The sequence below is a fragment of the Daphnia carinata genome, chromosome 3 (assembly GCF_022539665.2).
Source record: "Daphnia carinata strain CSIRO-1 chromosome 3, CSIRO_AGI_Dcar_HiC_V3, whole genome shotgun sequence".
Classification (NCBI taxonomy): Eukaryota; Metazoa; Arthropoda; class Branchiopoda; order Diplostraca; family Daphniidae; genus Daphnia; species Daphnia carinata.
This window is the reverse complement of record NC_081333.1, coordinates 11,387,749-11,407,540: the sequence shown is the minus strand read 5'-3', so window position 1 is coordinate 11,407,540 and position 19,792 is coordinate 11,387,749. Positions and strand designations below refer to the sequence as shown.

General features: G+C 38.8%; 3 protein-coding genes and 1 long non-coding RNA gene across 8 annotated transcripts in view; 3 read left to right on the top strand and 1 right to left on the bottom strand.

Annotated features, from left to right (window-relative positions):
* LOC130697404 (dystonin-like) overlaps window positions 1-7,805 on the top strand; it is a 63,404-nt gene extending 55,599 nt beyond the window's left edge. For all 4 annotated transcript variants that reach the window (XM_059494806.1, XM_059494807.1, XM_059494809.1 and 1 more), the window contains 19 exons: window positions 42-472; window positions 539-994; window positions 1,078-1,155; window positions 1,328-1,381; window positions 1,511-1,570; window positions 1,812-1,889; window positions 2,232-2,336; window positions 2,597-3,116; window positions 3,193-3,310; window positions 3,765-3,830; window positions 4,103-4,299; window positions 5,561-5,708; window positions 5,792-5,872; window positions 5,947-6,181; window positions 6,373-6,435; window positions 6,770-6,817; window positions 6,987-7,043; window positions 7,391-7,444; window positions 7,540-7,805. In XM_059494806.1, coding sequence (XP_059350789.1) covers window positions 42-472; window positions 539-994; window positions 1,078-1,155; window positions 1,328-1,381; window positions 1,511-1,570; window positions 1,812-1,889; window positions 2,232-2,336; window positions 2,597-3,116; window positions 3,193-3,310; window positions 3,765-3,830; window positions 4,103-4,299; window positions 5,561-5,708; window positions 5,792-5,872; window positions 5,947-6,181; window positions 6,373-6,435; window positions 6,770-6,817; window positions 6,987-7,043; window positions 7,391-7,444; window positions 7,540-7,705 — 3,015 coding nt within the window. In that variant the 3' untranslated portion in view covers window positions 7,706-7,805. The remainder of the gene's footprint in view (window positions 1-41; window positions 473-538; window positions 995-1,077; window positions 1,156-1,327; window positions 1,382-1,510; window positions 1,571-1,811; window positions 1,890-2,231; window positions 2,337-2,596; window positions 3,117-3,192; window positions 3,311-3,764; window positions 3,831-4,102; window positions 4,300-5,560; window positions 5,709-5,791; window positions 5,873-5,946; window positions 6,182-6,372; window positions 6,436-6,769; window positions 6,818-6,986; window positions 7,044-7,390; window positions 7,445-7,539) is intronic.
* Window positions 7,806-8,932: 1,127 nt separating this feature from the next.
* LOC130697405 (phosphopantothenate--cysteine ligase-like) lies at window positions 8,933-10,617 on the top strand. Its single transcript, XM_057520302.2, has 6 exons — window positions 8,933-9,109; window positions 9,163-9,336; window positions 9,405-9,535; window positions 9,599-9,684; window positions 9,742-10,136; window positions 10,244-10,617. Exons 2-6 carry the CDS (start codon window positions 9,199-9,201, stop codon window positions 10,430-10,432), a joined length of 939 nt encoding a protein of 312 aa, XP_057376285.2. The 5' UTR covers window positions 8,933-9,109; window positions 9,163-9,198; the 3' UTR covers window positions 10,433-10,617.
* A 2,243-nt stretch (window positions 10,618-12,860) lies between these two features.
* Window positions 12,861-14,700, top strand: LOC130697549 (uncharacterized). 2 transcript variants are annotated; one of them, XR_009420661.1, is made up of 7 exons: window positions 12,861-12,994; window positions 13,048-13,119; window positions 13,178-13,317; window positions 13,388-13,571; window positions 13,634-13,727; window positions 13,818-13,978; window positions 14,082-14,700. XR_009420661.1 is itself a non-coding variant. In XM_057520456.2 (6 exons), the coding sequence occupies exons 1-4, from the start codon at window positions 12,967-12,969 to the stop codon at window positions 13,541-13,543; spliced, it is 396 nt and encodes a 131-aa protein (XP_057376439.1). In that variant the 5' UTR covers window positions 12,861-12,966; the 3' UTR covers window positions 13,544-13,571; window positions 13,634-13,978; window positions 14,082-14,700. The 2 variants fall into 2 exon arrangements, 1 of the variants encoding a protein (XP_057376439.1); XM_057520456.2 differs by having other exon boundaries at window positions 13,634-13,978.
* Window positions 14,701-16,057: 1,357 nt separating this feature from the next.
* Window positions 16,058-17,630, bottom strand: LOC130697553 (uncharacterized). Its single transcript, XR_009420681.1, has 5 exons — window positions 17,546-17,630; window positions 17,227-17,492; window positions 16,973-17,156; window positions 16,565-16,910; window positions 16,058-16,493 (listed from the first exon to the last, which is right to left on the bottom strand). It is a non-coding gene; the product is annotated as an uncharacterized LOC130697553 (long non-coding RNA).
* Between the last annotated feature and the right edge of the window lie 2,162 nt (window positions 17,631-19,792).

Genomic DNA, 19,792 nt, shown 5'->3' with positions numbered 1-19,792 from the left:
AATTCGAATTATTCTTATTTCTTTCTCCGTGGATTCGGTAGGCGTTGGTTGACTGGTTGTGCAAAACGAACCCAGCTCAAATGATGGAAGGCCCGGTTCATGGAGACTTGGATACTGTAATGGCACTTCGCGAGCAGCACAAGAACTTCGAAGAAGAGCTCAACAGCCGATTAGCCCAGACTAAACAGGTCCGCAAAATGGCTGTGGATGTGATGGCAAATGCTAGCGAAGAGGATAGAGCAGCAATTCAGAAGCAAGTGTCTGAGTTGGATGTTACATGGGAGAACGTGTCCAAAGCCGCAAGCACCAGATCTGCCAACTTGGATGATGCGTTAGTCCAAGCCGAGACTTTGCACAAAGCGGTCAATATGCTCTTGGAATGGCTGTCGGATGCCGAAATGAAACTGAGATTTGCTGGGGCTCTTCCCGACGAAGAACCAGAAACTAAGCAGCAGTTGGCAGACCATCACAAGTAAGATCATGCAGTCGTTTATAATCTATTCGTAAATCAGATTTATAACTCTTTTCGCTGTTTAAGGTTTTTGGAAGAAGTGATTAAAAAAGAAACAGACAAAGACGACACTTTGGCATTGGCTCAAGATATTCTCGGCAAGGCTCACCCTGACGCTGTCCCCGTCATTCGTCACTGGATTACTATCATCCAAGCCCGATGGGAAGAGGTTATGGCATGGGCTAATCAGCGTGAACATCGTCTCAATGAACATCTGCGCAACTTGCGAGAAATGGCGTCCATTCTGGAAGAGCTCCTCGCATGGCTCGCTACTGCGGAGAGGACTTTGGTTTCATTGGAAGCCGAACCCCTGCCAGATGATCTACCCATCATTGAAGGTTTGATCAAGGATCACCAAGAGTTTATGGAAGATATGGCCAAACGCCAGCCTGAGGTGGACCGTGTGTGCAAGACCAAGCAAGCGCCTCGAGCAAATCCACCAGGCAAAGAACGTAAACCGTCTCGCAACAAGTCAACATCTTCGTAAGTCCGCGTTCTTTTCTGATCGTTTAATCTTATAAATCTACAATTTTATTTATCATTAAATTCGTTTTGAAAATCAAAAGAGTGCCAGACCGCGAATTCAGCCAGAGCCCTACACGAGAATCATCACCCGAGCACGATACTCCAGCTCGCCGTTCAAGGTAAATATAATCTACCAGCCGATGAGCAGCTAAAATTTGCGTAATCTAATACAACTTAACGTTACTTACTCAAACAGTAGGAAACATTAGTTTAATTATTAAAATATCTAACTGTACCATGAGCTAACGCAATGTTTGGGAACACGTTTGTTCTCATTTTTTAATCCTACAGCCGTGTAACACCTGACCGAGAAAATTCGCTAATACCCCGTCTAGTCCGTCCCAGGTCAGTTGTGACTATGTAAATGTTGTTTAACAATTCGTGTTAAAAAAACGATAAGTTTGTTGAGCTTTTTGTGGGCATGTCGCCGCTGCTACCCCTCATGCCTATTAATTCCTATTTGCTTGTTCACAGCTACAAACCGCAATCGCGAGAGTCGACTCCTGGACCTCAACAACAAAGTCGAAAACCAAGGTAAAGTTGCATCCCAGTCCACATTCCAATTTCAATTAGCATACCCAAAGTCAGTTTCGGCATTTCTAGAACTCAATTTTTTTTCCGTTTTAAAATCTGAACATCATGAACATTTTTGTTCTTGCATGCCTTTAAAAACAACTGGCACGTTATTGCACTCTTTGGGAATCCTTTTTTTCATTTGTTTTTTTTTTTTTCGTTACGATTATTCATTTCGGTGCACTTCACCATGTATATCTAGTCAAGCGACTTCACCGAGTCCAGCACGGGACGGTTCTCCTTCACGTGACTATCCTAAGCCTTGGATGTCTGGAGCAAGGTACTTTTGCACTCGTTTCTACTTTCTGTTTTCATTGATGCGGCTTTGCTGCTATGGCATTGCTTACTGCTGGAAGCCCCCGCAGACCAGCCAACGTATTGCATCCTTTTCTTTCTTCCATACCTCCGGTTTTTCTCAACCCTTTTGCCTTTTGCCTAAAATCCTCTAAACCCAAGAAGTGATGTGGATTCTTGACACCCGCTGATCCCAGTAGGCCTTCTCGCTCAACACGATGCCATCATACGCGCTCTTTATGTTACATCTGAAAGCATGTTGTCCTTCTTCCCGCTATCCTAGAGTATCCTTAGTTACGTCCTCACGCTTTATATGTTTATTTTGTAGCCGCAGCAGCCCGGGTCGTGAAAAGACTCCTGATAACTACTGGCCGCATATCGGCCCGCGCTTTGCTCCTGTTACTCCAGCTCCTGGAAACAGTCGCAAAGGAAGGTGGGAATTGCACTTTCCTGATAATTGTAGTACAAAGTTGGGCTTCGTCTGTTTTTTTAGTCTTTTTGTTCCGTTATGCCTTTAGTATCGTGATTGTCCATGTAAAGTCACCCTAGAAGTTTACCATTTTATTAGTTTGTCGAGTAATATTTGCCAGCGTTTTTAGAGCTAGAGCCAGGCCATTTTTTATACTCAAAGTACCGAGGAAATATGGGGATATATTGCCAAATGTTGATGCATTTTCCATTTCATCCGTGTAGCAAAGTGAGCGTAGAAATGTTGCCACGCAATCCACGCGCCCGCCAATTGTGGGACCGCTGGCGTAATGTATGGATGATGGCATGGGATCGCCAACGCCGTCTCCAAGAGAAACTGAACTACTTGCAAGAGCTAGAGAAGGTGAAGAACTTTAGCTGGGACGACTGGAGACGCAGATTCATGAAGTACATGAACCACAAGAAGTCCAGAGTGACTGATCTGTTCCGCAAAATGGACAAGAACAATGAAGGATTTATTCCTCGAGAAGATTTCATCGATGGAATTATGAAGACCAAGTTCCCCACCAGCCGTATGGAAATGAATGCTGTGGCCAACATGTTCGATCGCAACAATGAAGGCTACATCGATTGGAAGGAATTTTTGGCCGCCTTACGACCCGACTGGGAAGAGCGTCCAACTACTGAAGACGAAATCATTCACGATGAGGTGAAACGAGCGGTTAATCAATGCACATGTCGCAATCGGTTCAAAGTGCACCAAGTCGGTGAAGGCCAATATCGGGTAATAAGTCGAAATGAATGACCTACCCCTGCAAATTGTCTATAAATATCGCCTGTTTTGAAATGTATTCGTGTAGTTTGGTGACAGCCAAAAGCTTCGCCTTGTCCGTATTCTGCGTTCGACTGTAATGGTCCGTGTCGGCGGTGGATGGGTGGCGCTCGATGAGTTCCTCGTCAAGAACGACCCCTGCCGTGGTAAGTGCAATGTTCCGATATACATATCTATTTCGTCCACCAGTCGATATTCTGTAAACAATTTATTCTATAACAAAAATCGTCATGAAACTGGGAGATGTTTTTAAATGCAATGTGCTACGTTATGTCGAGGACGTTGGTTGTTTAAACTCCTTGGGATATTGAGCTGTAAGAAGTTCCAGGTTAAGGAAAACTGTGCAATATTTAACTTGGATCGAAGAACTTCATCGCTGCCATTTGAATATTGACAGATTTTTTTTCTCTTCTTCTTCTTCTTCTTATACCCATCATTTGTCCCCGTTCGTAAATCAAACCTTAAAACCTCATACCAACCCTTAACTTCCCAATGATTCCTTGCGATCATTTTTTTTATTTTTGATATGATTTCGAAAATTTTTTGTTTGTCCGCTTTTCATTTATTGATTTGACGGAACGCTATCTTGCATGGTCGTAGTTGTTATCATACCCCATATAAGAGTAAGAACACCCGGCGAGCACGAGTTCTGGTGTCCTTTCTATCGTAAGCATCTAATGACGTTTTCAACTGAAAATTTCACACTTAGTTATTGTACCGTCTATTTTTTTTTGTTTGACGATTTCCTATTTCCGTTTGGCTTATTTTCGCCATTATTATTTTTTACTTTGATAATTCGATCCTACGTTGAAACCTTTTTGTTGTTATTTTTGTTGTTGGTCCTTGTCGATTATTTTGCTGCTTTATTGGTTTTGCCATTTTGTTGCCTTGGTTTTGTTTCCTTACTTTGACGTTTTGCACGATCCTTCCATTATTAGCAAGAGGTAGGACCAACCTCGAGCTCCGCGAGCAGTTTATCCTGCCCGAAGGTGCTTCGCAGGGAATGACTCCATTCAAGACTAAGGCCATGAGCCCCAACAGCTCCGTCTCCAGCCAACCTGGAACTGGTCAAATTGCCGTGACGCCCCTCCATGCACGATCACCCTCTCTTCCTACCGCCGGGCCCATCACGAAGGTCCGTTTGTTGCCTATCGCTACAAACTTAATAGTTCTTTTAGCATTTACTACTTCTGTTCGTGTGCTCAGAGAAAGGAAATTTGAATGGTGCCGACCTAATTCTTTTAAAAATGAATCACGAGCATTAAAGAGGCAAAAACCATTCAAATTTCCGGCTTGTGAGCAGTGTAGCGTAGCGTCACAAAACGTCATTCTATTGCACGTGTTTTATGCTAGAATGCAGGTAGCGTATGTATTTTTCACGCCTAGTAATCACACCTAGTAATGTGAAACTGCTCTTCTTAATGACTTGATCTGATTTTGCATGGCAAGCGCTTGCTATGCCAACTTTAAAGGTAAGGCTTTCTAATGGCTTCTTATTTTTGGCGTCCATTACCTGCAATCCCCGATCCCTTTATCACGATCCTCACTTCACTTTAAACCTAAATCTAACCTATTCCACAATTACCAATCGTCTATCATCGGTCGAGGTCGTCCTTGCATAACACTAGGGGCGAAATGGTGCTAATGTCTTTAATTTGCGTAACTTTGTTATATACAGCGCAGGATATCTTAAGGGAATTGGCACCAGTTTTCGAACAAATCCGGCGTCAGAAAGAGATGCCGTGTTCATTTCCGCTGAACATGTCGGGTCGAAGAGCGACCGTCACATCCACTTGCTATTTGGTAAAGATCGTTCCGAGAGTTTAGAGAATGAGATCTTCGACTAATCAGCCGTAGGATTTTTGCAAAGCAGATTGCTTTCGATTTAGCTATTCTTCACCTTTCATTGACCATCACTATTACTACCACTATTAACAATGTTAGGCCTACTACCCTCTTGTTTCTCCTCTTTCACACTGAAACTCTTTATCGAACGAGAATCAGCGTTGTAATTGACAGTATAAGCTTTTCTTAACGGCACGTATTGATTGCTAAAAGAAACTTTGATCCTAGTACCATTTTTCGCTCTCTTTCTCTCTTTTCTTCCATCGCAAAAGGCTTACACCCGAAGCCGAGCTTGTACCACGAAATGGAGTTAGCTGTACGTTGTCTGGTAAGTGCATTTCTTCTTCTCGTCTTGTCATTCTCTTTGTTGTTCTAGCTCCGTCTTCCGTAGTAAGCGTACATATCTCTTGTACATTTAAGGTAAGTGAAGTAAGTGAACATAGTTCATTTTTTTTTATTGTTATTGTTGTTCTTTTCATATTTTTTTACCTGGCACGTTCCATCGTGGCGAAACGAGTTGCCATTATAACAATGGATTTCCATTCGCACAGGTCCGCGAGAGAACGGTACGCAGTTCACCAATGCGTCCATCATTCTCAGCGGGAACTCCCGACAGCTCTGTTAGCGAGAGCGATGGTTCTTTCCATTTGCACAGCGGCCGCAAGGCCTCTGCTCCACCGAGGACCATGATGTCTGGAGGTAATTCATCAGACCCTCTCTAATGTTAAGAAAAGGAATAAGCTTTTAATTTTTTTTAACATAAAAAATGTTACTTGATTTAGCTGGAAGCCATTCTGGCAGCCGCCCCGCTAGCCGCAATGCTGATTCTAAACATGGATCTATTCAATCACTTGACAGTTATGGTACGATTCACTTTCATTATGATGTCATTTGCAGTTTTATTTCATTTCTAATTATACTTACCGTACCTTTAAAGACGGTGGATATGCGCAAAAAACACCTACAGGAATCCGCCGCACTCCTAGTTTCCAACGACCCGATTCTTCATCTCGCAATCAACCAGGCTCGTCGAGCACATTGCCTCGCAAGAGATCGACAATTCCATCACCGGTGGAAACTCGTGCCCGTCATCCAAGTGGATCAAGCGCATCTGGTGTTTCGCCCAGTCCATCTGGGGGTTTCAATGGAGGTGGCATTAGCGCGGCCAGCCGGTAAGTTTAAAAGAGAAATTAGTGCTATTACTAATTAACTTGTGTGTCTTAACAATCACACGTATTGTGGAGTCTAACAAGAAAAACATAAACCACTGAAGTGGTTCCCTCCTAGTCACCACCAGTGTGATTGTAATTTGGTACCGGAAAATCGATTTAATCAATAACCCGAAATAAACCTTAACATATAGATCAAGGATTTTACGCACTACGTCCGCCTCGAATATCCCTGTATTAACGTCAACACCGTCTAGGTAAATGGGTTAATAAAAAGAAACCCCTTAAATCGTACATTAGTTTTTTGAAAACGTGTTGTTGCTTCCTGCTTTCTATTGAACTTCCACTTCCTGAAGAACAACTTCGGGCGAAAACACTAACTTTACTTTCTCGTTTTCTTCAACACCTTCTTGTCGTTTATCAAGCTTTAACTTAAAACATTTCTTAACTGTAGATTGTAATGTATCTATCGTATGGTCTTTATGGTATCTTTTCTATGCCATTCTACTTTTATTTAATGTGTGGTAATGGTTGTCCATCCTAATTGGTATCTTCGTCTTTTCTTTTCTTCTTGCTTTTTTCCCCATCAAGATCGAGGATTCCTGTATATGTTGGAGTTGACAGTGAAGATGGGAATAGGTAAATCAACATCGTATTTCTTTGTGTAATTTTAGTTACTAACAGCCTTCACTGCTCTAAATTTGTTTCATGTTCTTCTCCATCAATTTGCTATTGTTTTTCGCTTTCGCAACATAACGCGCGCACTGTTATTTGTCTCAAAACGCTAATCGTTGCCTTTAACGAACAGAGCCCGCCCTTCGATCACGGCTAGTCATCGACCCTCGCTATCTTCTAGCCGGCCAGTGTAAGCCTTTAAACATGCCTAAAGCAATGTCGTGTTTTGCAAGCTTAAAAAAACAAATAATATTAATAATGACATTTAAAATTATTTATTGATAAACTATAATAGTTAATATTTCACACGTAAACTAATGTTTCAGATTCTCAAATATTGACCAACAAACATTTAAAACAATCTTTTCTTTTCTCAATTCTCCTGTAACATATTGCCATCAAGTATCTTACTGAAATTCTAGTAGTTAGTTTAAAAAAAGTAAATTTTAGTTAAATTATTTCATCGTAGTACTCACGCCTAATTGTTGGGTTTACGGGATAAATCTTCATCGATTGTGTTGTTATAATCTCACTCAGGTCTCGGACCCCTTCTACGTCCAACATTCCTGTATTAACAACTCCCTCACAAAGGTACTTAGCGGTCAGCAGCTGGACCGATCAAAATTAATTTCTTCTCCGCGAGTGTCTTCAATTTTTTAAAATTTTTTGATCCATTTCGAAATTAGGGGACGCACGGCCTCTGGATCCAGTGGCACTGGCACTCCCGGCACACCCGGAATGATGAGGCGTGAAGGAACCTCTGACTCAATGACTGGCATTGCGCGCAAAACAACTAGCACTGGCATCCGGAAACCTTCCGGCACTCCGCTATCTCGACCCAGCCCCAAGTAAAATTTAGGATGAATGCCAAGATCCGTCCAGTGGTAAAATCCAACATGTCGGGGAAATTTCAGTTGAATTCCAGCTCATAATTTGAAATACTTGGGTTTTTTTTGTTACGGAAAAGAAATCAGAGCATCTGTGTTTGTTCGATTTTTGTTTTTGTTTTTTTGTTTTTCGTCTTGTTTTTTTTTTTATGTTGAAATTAATCCGTTTCCTGCCACTTTCTTTCGCCGAAGTTATGTTAGCGCTTTCGTTCGCAGTTGGATTTACTACTTCTCACTAACCTGTTTTAAAATCTTAAAATCCCATCTTTAAAAAACGCCCCGCAATGTTACTCGCGAATTGATATAGCAATGATCACTAGAAAACAGGGCAAATTCGTGACTTTTATGGTTCGCCTGAAAAAAAAAAACAAAAAAAAAAAAAGAATGCGATTCTCATCCGCTGATTTACGTCTAAAGAATACGTGGAATGGAGGAAATTGGCGGTTTTGGGGGTAAACTTGAGCACAATTATACATCTGACATGTGTTCACAATTCGGACAGTTTTCTTGCGTTCCAAGCTATTCGTTTTCAGTCGCTTTTGATGAGATGAAAATTTCGTTGTCGCAATTTTTTTAGTAGCAATTCCTCCGAATAAGAATGTACATAACGTGCTCTCTTGATAAATTTTACACTCTGAAGCACGGTGTTGGGTTGACGATGTAAAATGCTATAGAAAGAGGGTAACACGATGGCTAACCTCGAGATATCATATTAATGAAAATCCATTCAGTTAGTTTTATGCTGTCATCTTATGTCCAGTTTTTTGCAAGATTATAGTGATAATAAATTAACCCTGTGGCTTATAATTGTATTTTCATTTGAGGCTCATATGGATAGATCCTTATTTCCTTCCTAGGACTACCTATAAATGTGGCAATAACAGCAATAAGGTAAAGTTTCAAATTCTCTCTGCATAATACTATTTCTCTGGACTGCAGATAATTTTCAATTACGATAGCTGAAAGGTCTGGATGTTAACGAATATTACGCAGTTATACTCTGGTAAGATAACCAACATAGGCTCCATAAAAACAAACATACGGTTGTGAAATCTAATTATTTTATTAGCCTAATAGGTGGCGAAATAATAGAGCGAAGAAAAACGATATCTTCGTCCCAGACCCAAAAGTTAGAACGTAGACAAAAAAATAGGCGCAGTTGCTGCCATACTCGTTTTTACTAGTCAAGTCAACTATCAAGGTGTCGAAGTCAAACTAGCAGACGAACAAGAAAATGCAACAAGCTGGCCACCAGCTGTTAACAAGCTAAGAACAAGTGAAGAAACCCAGGCAAATGTACATGGAATAGATTTAAGCAGGATCATTAAAATTTATTCCAGCAGCAGTGGTTGAATAAGTGCTAAGAAAGGTAAAGAAAAGTTTTGTGTATGTCAAGGAAACAGTAAACATATTCTACATAAGTTGTTGGTAGGTGACATAGCCTACCTTAGAACTGAAATGGCCCAAGAAGATCCCAGCTGGAAGATATTCTTTGAGGAAAATCCAAAGCCTACTCATTTTGATGAAAATATCAAGTTGGTTCAAGATTTTTGTCAGCAAGCAGCTATGAAAAAAAATCGTGTAGCTTTGGTCACTGTAAGGTTCTGTTTAAAATTTGTTGTAAATCTTTAAAATGTGATTCACTGGGTACCTATCTTCTATAGTCGGGTGGAACTACAGTGCCTTTAGAGCAAAACACAGTCCGGTTCATTGACAACTTCAGTGCAGGAACGAGAGGGTCTGCCTCAGCAGAATATTTCCTAGAAGCTGGATATCAGGTCATCTTCCTACATAGGTAACAGTAATGGAAGAAATTAGTTAACAGATAATTTGGTTTCAACATCACATTCTTGTATAGATCTAAATCCCTTGAGCCATATTTTCGCCATCTGGTAGGAAAAAATATCTTTGATATGATAGAAGTTTTACCTGACAGTGTCACTGGTGAGCTAGACAGAATGAACTAGCGAGTGAAAATTATTTAACGGCTTTTTCCTTCAGTTGGCGAAAAACATCAAACTGAATTGGGAAAATTAGCCCAGAAGTTTCAACGTCAAAGGGAGAATTTACTGATGATTTCTTTCAATAGTTTGTCAGATTACCTCTGGCTATTACAGGCCACTGCTCAAGAAATGCATATTTTAGGTCCCTTGGCTTTGTTGTACTTAGCAGCTGCAGTTTCAGATTTCTATATCCCTGCTTCTCAAATGCCATGCCACAAGATTCAGTCTTCAAGTGGTCCACTTAGTCTTTCTCTTCAACTTGTCCCCAAAATGCTAGCACCATTAGTTACGCTATGGGCTCCAAATGCATTTATCATTTCATTCAAACTGGAAACCAATGAAACCCTCTTGGAAACGAAATCAAAAGAATCACTACTTAAGTACCATCATCATGTAAGACTCTTTCTCTACATTAAAAGAATAGTAATACAATTTCCATACAAGTCACCAAAATTCCTTAGATTAGCTGTTATAAACAGTTTTTCCGTTAAACATTTCAGGTTGTGATTGGAAACCTTTTGCATAGTCGGAAGGTTTACGTTGTCCTAGTGGATAGCATTAACCCCAATGCAGAGGAAATACGATTGTCTAATTCCGAAGTGGAAAGCGGCATTGAAATCGAGTCCAGAATCATCGAAAATTTGAAAACTCGTCACGACCAGTACTACGCGAACCACAAAACTGGGTAGTGTGCTTTTATGGTTGTACAAAAGAAACAAAAAGAAAATCCTACAACTGCAGGAGGTACTACCTTGAGGTAACTATTTTCTCCCGGCTCTGTCAGAGTACCGTCTTTCGTTCTCAGTTTTTTATGGTTCCCATTTAATCCCAGATATTAAAAAAGAAAAAATTGGTAATCGTGCCTTGAAATCGAATTTATTGTCACGAAATAGAACTGTTGATTCAATCTAAAAGTAATAGTCTATCGATAATGTTAATCTGTTAAGCCATTGGTCTAACCGTGGTAGCCGTAGGTTCCGTAAGACGGATAGGAATAAGGTAATGGATAATTGAAGTGCCCCGTGCCGTACCCAACAGAACCATAGCCGGTACCGTATTGGGCAAGCAGGTTGGAGCCGAGAAATGGATAGTAACCGTTGTACCCTAAAAAGTTTACGTGTTCTGTGTAAAATCAATTGTTATATTTTTCAAGTATGCATACCATAATAATTGTTGTACTGTCCACCGTACGCGTCTCCATAGCCTCCGCCGTAGCCACCGACATACCCTCCATGCCCGATAATTCCGTATCCTGATCGCCCAAATCAAATTAATTTCAAACTGAGTGGTACCATGCTAGTTCAAAAACTATGTTGTTCTTGAAGAAATATATCAGCAATAATGAGGAGCGGAACATCCACTCCAAATCGTGTTTCTCTCTTTTACGTTCATGCAAATAATATGTATCACCTTGATGATGGCGTTGCTCCTGACTCTCTTGATCTAGTTGCTTACGGTCGGTGGTGCGTTCTGTGGTGGTCGAAGACGTGCAATTCATGCAGTGTATCAACATGATTCCAATTAATATGGACTGTAAAAAAACGAAGAATAACGTAAACTTACGAAACGAACGTGAACATGAAAAAGAAAGAAAAAGTTACTTTAAAAATAATTTCATTTACCTTTGAACTGAACATGTTTTTGTTCTGGTGAGTTACTTGAGTTGAGAAATTGTCTAAGGACTTGGCGCAGACTGTTTTCGTCAACAGAAAACTCGGATCTTATATACAATATCAACCCCATAAAAACAAAAGCTATTGCATTGCTACCTAGTTTCAACATCAAGTTTATTGAATTCCCCATCGTGCGTGCCCGTAAGCATAGGTCACGGCCGATGAAGTGAAATCCGTCACAGGTAATTCTAGTCTTGTGTTAACTACGCTGTCTACCTATATAATCCCGTTAAAGCAATTGTGTGTAGCTATACTTGGCAATGATTCAATGGTGGAACTCAAAATTGTGATGCAATATGGTAATAAGAAAGAGCATAATCTTTTCCTGCATTTGATAGTTATGACTAGTCTAGTCACAATAAAATGTCCAGTTGCTAGACAAAGTTTTTTGCAATTGGGACGCAATTGAGAAGACAGTATGACAAGTTTCTTGGATAATAAAAGTGAAAGTTGGAAAAGTCGCAGTAGTCACAGCCACTGTTTGAAATTATAAATCTTATTTATCTTTATCAGAAAAGTAATTAACGAGGTTTCCAAATACTTGCATCTTAAAGCTGCTGTTAGCTGAGCTACAGCAGACTCAAAATTTAACAAAGAACACAATAATGAAGTTTGTTTTTACGTAGAGTTTATAGTTTTTGAATAATCAAAGACGTTTGATGTGTCACGCTAGCGCTGTACCGTACTGGCGCGCTAGTAATGGTTTCAATTTGCACCTAATTTTATATTTTAGATTGCTCAAAAACTTTAAACTCTACGTAAAAACAACTTCCATTTTCGTGTTCGTTGGTTAATTTTGAATCAGAATCATATATATTTGTCTAGATTTAATGATATTATTTTACATTAGGACAAAATTATAAGCCCGACAATATAAGTCCGGCCTTCTGTTTTTTTCGTTTAATTCAAAAACTATAAGGCCAATTAAGAAATAAGCTATATATTCGTGATTAGCATTCTATTCTGCATTGAAATCATGCATTTTAAGCCAAATTTGAAATTTAGAATGCTAATGTGATCGCATGTTGCAATACACTGAATCGAACAACTTATAGCGCGCCAGTACGCTACTGCGCTAGCGTATATCAAAGTTCTTTATCAAACCATAATCTCTACGTAAAAACAAAGCTCACTTTCGTGTTCCTTGTTAAATTTTGAATCTTATTCATCTATAGTTATTTAGATTTAATGATATTATTTGTTAATAGGAAAATCTATAGAAATTTTAAGCCCGACTTTTGAAGCCCGAGAAAAATAAGCCCGTCTTTTCTGTTTTTTTCAGGTTAACTCAAAAACTATAAAGCCAATTAAAAAATAAATTTCATTTTCATAATTATTTATGGCAATCCGTTTTACACAAAAAAAAAAAAAAATTTCGCCAAAAAAAAAAAAAAAAATCACACTTTTTTCTTTTTTTCCGACACGTAGCCATCTACCGCTCAGACTCGTTATTACTGGCGTAGGCAATTTCAGTCCATTGGATGCCATTCGCAGTTAGTTCAGTAGCGTGGATGGAGAGAATAACTCGTGGCTGGAGGAACAATTGAAAAATGGATAAGATAATACAACAAAAGGATGGTAAGTATAAACATTATTATATTGGTTTTCAATTATTAATTATTGTTTTTTAGTTCAAATTATGAAGCTGCAGGCCCAATTATTGGAACAACACAAAATATTAGATAACAGCAAAGCTAAGGATGGTAAGGGCTTATACGTAATGATTCTATTTATTTGCTTTTATTCATTTGTGTTTTGTAGCTCAAATTTTGAGTCTACAAGCTCAGCTAGGGGAAAAGAACAAATTGGAATGGAACAGTTTCCAAACAGTGAAGGAGGTTTTTCCAAACTCATCCCTAACTGAACATGAGGATGAATTGGCATTAGGCGAACACAGTCAGGTACCTAAACTTTTCAAATAAGAATTCAAAATAAGTATAGAATTTTAACAAACAATTATTTATTGCTTAGTTATTCAGTCTACCACCTGACAGTGTGTTAAAGTTAAATTCTGTTAGTGCTGCACTAAAAGAATTGTTAGTAATAAGTCCATGCAGCGAAGGAATTGAACAATTGTGGGACCGTATTTGGGCTGAAAATGGGTGTGGTACGGAAACCCAGAAATAGCATGAGTTCAACATAAAACATGAATTAGGTACTTTTCGGTTTTTTGTCTATCGAAACAGTATTTTTAATGCTATTATTTTGCATTCACAGAATTCTAGTGGGGGATCAAGTCAAGTCTAGAAGTGTTACAGGATGGAAGAGTGAGCCTACAGTTGAAAAACACTGAAAGTGCATTACCATTAAGGTATGAGGTAAAGTAATAGAGTATGCAAATTGTCTAATGAGAAGTACCATCTTGTGTGAATGAATCCTGTGTAACAGCAATCCTTTATAGTTCTGTTATAGCTAGAAGCCTCAAATAATTCTGCTTCTCTTGCTAAAGAACAACTTGTCCTTTACACTCAGAGTGTTGGTGAAGCTGGGTACTTAAATGGCCCTAAAGATGTTTCACTTCACTGGCATTGCAGCGATGAACATCATACATGGACTCTTTAGGTATGAAAGGAATTTTCTTGAAAAATTTTTGAATTTATGATGAAGCTTTTCTCCTCCTTTTTGCCAACCATGTCTAATCTACAAAAAAAAATTTATCCAATAGGAAAGGATTTTCAGCATACTGGGAACACAACTATCAACAATGCAACATTCTAGGGGTGTTATTTTATCCTTCAAGAGCCTTATACAATGATTTTCATCTACAATTTGTATGGCCTTTCCCGAGCTTCTGCCAGAAGTTGAATCTATGAGTCATGTAAGTCACATGAGCAACAATTGAGATGCTTAATGGTGTTGTTTTTCTTTTCTCAGTGTAGGTTAATAGTAACATTGGATCTGAAAAAATTCTTGGTTGGGGCATGACACTGAATAAATTGTAATGATTGGATGACATGATATTTCTATACTTCATTCGGATTCCCGAGACGGTATTTGATATTTAAAAAATTGAAGTGCATATCTGGGCTCCCTTCCTTTCCGTAGCCCCGTTTCCCCTTGACTCGTAATAAGCCCGTAGGGGGTCATGCCCCTACTGTACGGTATATATAAAAACAACATATACCGAGGTTGGAGGGCTCTGGCCGGAAAGGGGACGTGGGGGTCCGCTTAGTCCGATGATGTGTTCACGGAGGGCGACGTGGCTATCCACAAATCCGAACTAAAGGTTAATCGCTCCAGTAAAAATGTTCCATATCTTCGGCTCTTCTTCCGGCTTCTCTTAGCCAATCACCGGGTAATCTCCCCGGTGGGTCAACAAGGCAGTGTCTCCCCCTGCCTGGGTTGACGGCAACTTTTGAAAGGGCTATTGTGCCTTTTTAAAGTTGCAAAAATAATTGTAATGTGCAGAGAATTGTCAATAAAATTTTTTTTATAAAATATTTTTTGCAAAATTCCTTTCTTTCATTGTCTGTATTCGCTGTGTTCACACGTTACACTTTTTATATTTAGCTTGCTTAATTCACCTTTATTGTTTTTGTCACCTTTGATGGTAAGCATTGTTTCCATTGGTTTATCGTTTATCTGTAAGTATTATTTATTACACTCTTTGAATTTGAGAGACTCTCTCTTGAGATTCAAGGAACATATTCTGGATATTTTATGAAGTAATTTTGTATTTTGTTTTACTCGTATGGGAACCGATCCCCAGACATTCAGCGTGCAACGCCGATGCTCTAACATTGAGCCACGAGATATATCTAAATATTTTATTATCGCATATCATATGTTATCGTCTAGGATGTTTATGCAGTCTTTCACAACTATATGTTTATCTTTCTATTGCTTCCATAAGGTTCTTAGCTCTGTGGTAGAGCTTTTATCTGCGATACCTGTTACCCTGGGTTCAAACCTCAGTAGATGTGTATAAATGAAGTAGAATAATGTAGAAGAGTATATTGCAGAATTGCATTTCAGTTTTATTCTAAGTGTAAATGCAAGTCCACAAGTGACTAGAAAAAAAAGCCAACTTAAAATCATATGATTCGTGGCTCATTGGTAGAGCATCGGCGAGGTATGCCGAACATCCAGGGTTCGATCCCTGGATATTAATAGAATGCTTACAGATAAACGATAAACCAATACCCGTCACCTTACCATCAAATGTGACAAAAACAAATAAAGTAAAGCCAAAAAAAAAAATTGATAAATGCAATGTGTGAACAAAGCTAACACAGACAATGAAAGAAACGAATTTTGCAAAAAATATTTTAGAAAAAATATTTTATTGACAATTCTCTGCACATTACAATTATTTTTGCAACTTTAAAAAGGCACAATAGCCCTTTCAAAAGTTGCCGTCAACCCAGGCAGGGGGAGACACTGCCTTGTTGACCCACCGGGGAGATTACCCGGTGATTGGCTAAGAGAAGCCGGAAGAAGAGCTGAAGATTTGGAACATTTTTACAGGAGCGATTAACCTTTAGTTCGGATTTGTGGGCAGCCACGTCACCCTCCGTGAACACATCATCGGACGAAGCGGCACCCCACGTCCCCTTTCCGGCCAGAGCCCTCCAAACCTCGGTATATGTTGTTTTTATATATACCGTACAGTAGGGGCATGACCCCCCTACGGGCTTATTATGAGTCAAGGGGAAACGGGGCTTCAGAAAAGAAGGGAGCCCAGATATGCACTTCAATTTTTTTAATATCAAATACCGTCTGGGGAATCCGAATTAAGTATAGCAATGTCATGTCATCCATCCAATCAATACAATTTATTCAGTGTCTTGCCCCAACCAAGAATCTTTTCAGATCCAATGTTACTATTAACCTATATTGAGAAAAGAAAAACAACACCGTTAAACACATCAATTGTTGATCATGGAACTTACATGACTCATAGATTCAACTTCTGGTGGAAGCTTGGGAAAGGACATACAAATTGCAGATTAACTTCATTGTATAAGGCTCTTGAATGATAAACTAGCACCTGTAGAATGTTGCATTGTTGATAGTTGTGTTCCCAGTACTTGAAAATCCTTTCCTATTGGATAAAATTTTTTTTGGTAGATAAGACCTGGTTGGCAAAAAGGAGGAGAAATTCTTCGTCATGAATTCAAAATTATTTGAAGAAAAATCCTTTCATACCTAAAGAGTCCATGTATGATGTTCATCTCTGCAATAGCAGCAAAATTAAAACATCTTTAGGGCCATTTAAGTACCCAGTTTCCCCAACACTCTGAACGTAAAGGACAAGTTGTTCTTTAGACAGAGAAGCAGAATTATTTGAGGCTTCTAGCTGTGACAGAACTATAAAGGATTGCTGTTGTACTGGATTCATTAACACTATATGGTACTTCTCATTAGGCAATTTGCATTACTCTATTAATTTACCTCACACCTTACGGTAATGCACTCTCAGTGTTTTTTCATCTGTAGGCTCACTCTTCCATCCTGTAACACTTCCAGACTTGATTTGATCCCCCGTTAAAATCTGTGAATGCAAAATAATAGCATTAAAAATACTTTTTCGATAGACAAAAAACTGAAAAGTACCTAATCCATGTTTCATGTTGAACTCGTGCCATTTCTGGGTTTCTGTACCACACCCATTTTCGGCCCAAATACGTTCCCACAATTGTTCAGTTCCTTCACTGCATGAGCTTATTACTAACGATTCCTTTAGTGCAGCACTAACAGAATTTAAATTTAACACACTGTCATGTGGTGGACTGAATAACTAAGCAATAAATAACTGTTTTTTAAAATTCTATACTTATTTTGAATTCTTATTTGAAAACTTTAGGTACCTGGCTGTGTTCGCCTAATGCCAACTCATCCTCACGTTCAGTTACAGATGAGTTTTGAAAAACCTCCTTCACTGTTTGGAAACTGTTCCGTTCCAATTTGTTCTTTTCCCCTAGCTGAGCTTGAAGACTCAAAATTTGAGCTACAAAACACGAATGAATAAAAGCAAATAAATAGAATCATTACGTGTTAGGCCTACGATCCTTAGCTTTGTTATCTAATATTTTGTGTTGTTCCAATAACTGGGCCTGCAGCTTCATAATTTGATCTAATAAACAATAATTAATAATTGAAAACCAATATAATAATGTTTATACTTACCATTTTTTTTGTTTTATTATCTTATCCATTTTTCAATTGTTCCTCCAGCCACGCGTTGTTCTCCAGCCACGCTACTCAATTAACTGCTAATGGGATACAATTAACTCAAATTGCTTACATGCCTGTAATAACGAAACCGACTGATAGATGGCTACGGGTAGAAAAAAGAGAAAAAAGTGCGATTTTTTTTTTTTTTTTTTTTCATGTAAAACGGATTGCCATAATTATTTTTCAATTTTGCATCAAAATCATATATTATAAGTGAAATTTGAAATTTGGCCAAAAATGAAAAAATGAGAAGGCTATACCCTTCTCACTTTTGTCAAAATCGGCCCAAACGACATCTCTTGGAATTCGACGAAACTCACACAGTCTAATGAAAATTGAACGCTGATTTCGGTTCAGCTATTGGTTTTCTCCTTAAATTAACCGTCTTTGAAATACACTAAATATATTGTCACGCTAGCGCTGTAGCGTACTGGCGCGCTAGCATTTTATCAAATTATGGTAAACGCTATCTGCTGTAAAAAAAAAAACAGCCGAAACTGCAATTGGGCGACTAATTGCTCTCTACGTTTTCAACGTTTATTCTAAAATTACGGGAACTTCACGTTCCACTGCACCGTTTGCCCCACACTAATTTTCGCATAACAGGAGTTTAAAAAATGTATAAAAGTTTAGTGGAGGTACCACTGAAAAACGAAACGCCATCTATCGCCAGCAACATTAGGAAATAGGAGGTCAATAGTGGATAATAAAAAGGATTTTTGATAAAATCCTTATCGTGAAACTCATAAGCAAACACCTTGACTTCATTTATATGCAATTTTTACAATTAGGATAATTCATCTATACGAAATTTCTACAGTTACGATAACATTGACTCAGCAAGTAAAACAAAGCACAACAAAATTTAAATAATCCCAATAGCATTGAGAAAATAGCTCAACAGGTGGTGAGGCTGATTTCATTTATGATACTATACAATTTTTTGTCGTCTTAACTGTAGATCTCTCGCCAATTTTCATGATGGACATGATAAAACATCAATAGAACAGTGTTCAAATTAGCGCACTCAACCGAGCGGTCACCAAATAAGGTGTCGTTCTCTTGTCGACACGCATATACCAGGTGAAAATCGCACTCGGCTGCCATTAGAGGTGGAAATTTCGCCAATGTCGAATATTGTTCAGCGTGGCTGCTATGTCAAATCCTCTGTTTATGTCTTGCTTTTTTTACCAAGGGTAGCTAGAGAAGGATAAAATCATTTGAAATTGAATGAAGAAAAGTTTCATAAGTCTTTTAAAAGCTCTTTACCTATTAATGTTTTTTCCTTTACAGTCGCTTATTTCTCCCTTTCTTTTTGACAGCACTGAAAAATCGGGATTGGAATAAGAAGAAAATATAGGTAGCTGTTTATTCAAAAGAAACGGACAAGGCGGACAGAATGACTGAATGAGAAAACTTTTTTTCCTTTTCTCGCTTCACTTCCAGCTTCTGACAATTCCAAGGTTTTTTTTTTTTTTTTTTAGAAATGGGATTGTATACACACACTATAGTGAATAAGAAAGGAAAAAAAAACATCCCTCCTGCTTGCTCCGGTAAACAACTAACTGGACGGTCAGTTTTTTTTTATCTTTTTCATCCCCCTTCTGCTCTCATATAATAGAAGCACCAAACACCTGAACTCCTTTATTTGTAGGGTGAACACGGTGGATGCCGTCTGCATATACAAGGTCGAAGCCAGTGAACTGTAAAGAGAAGAAAAAAAAAAGGGTTAGTCATTGTCAGTATTGAGCCTTCTCTTAAACAGCCTCCACAATAAACTAATGGATTGCCTTTAAGGAGCAGTATATTGGGGGAAAGTGCTATTGCTTTCGGGTTTTTCGCTCTATTCAAAATTGGAGGTGGAAAAGAGGGGTCAGTTGTTATCCGGCTAGGAAGCGGCTATAGAAAAAGAAAAAAAAAAAAAAAACATCGCTTCTTTTGTCCACTAAACGTTTCAGTTACTTCCAGTGGCCCTTCATCCCACCTTCTCGTTTCCGGTCCGGTGATGTTTTCAAGTAGGTGTATGCATATATAACATAGGCCCTCCTATATCTTTCTCACCTCCGTTTCACTAGGGATAGATTGTAAAGGCCACAATCTTCCTAAATGTTTGCCAGATTTTATATATAGACCTAAAATATAGATCCTAAGGTGTGTGTGTGTGTGTGTCTATTCCATCCTTGGGACAGACCCCCCGAG

Bases quoted from the DNA above. Each gene is read 5' to 3' on its own strand.
- LOC130697405 (XM_057520302.2), top strand. From the start codon at position 9,199: ATGGCCCAAGAAGATCCCAGCTGGAAGATATTCTTTGAGGAAAATCCA. The intron at 9,536-9,598 runs GTAACAGTAATG...ATTCTTGTATAG, and splicing joins CAGGTCATCTTCCTACATAG to ATCTAAATCCCTTGAGCCAT. The intron at 10,137-10,243 runs GTAAGACTCTTT...TAAACATTTCAG, and splicing joins TACTTAAGTACCATCATCAT to GTTGTGATTGGAAACCTTTT.
- LOC130697549 (XM_057520456.2), top strand. From the start codon at position 12,967: ATGGATAAGATAATACAACAAAAGGATG. The intron at 12,995-13,047 runs GTAAGTATAAAC...ATTGTTTTTTAG, and splicing joins GATAATACAACAAAAGGATG to TTCAAATTATGAAGCTGCAG. The intron at 13,120-13,177 runs GTAAGGGCTTAT...TGTGTTTTGTAG, and splicing joins TAACAGCAAAGCTAAGGATG to CTCAAATTTTGAGTCTACAA.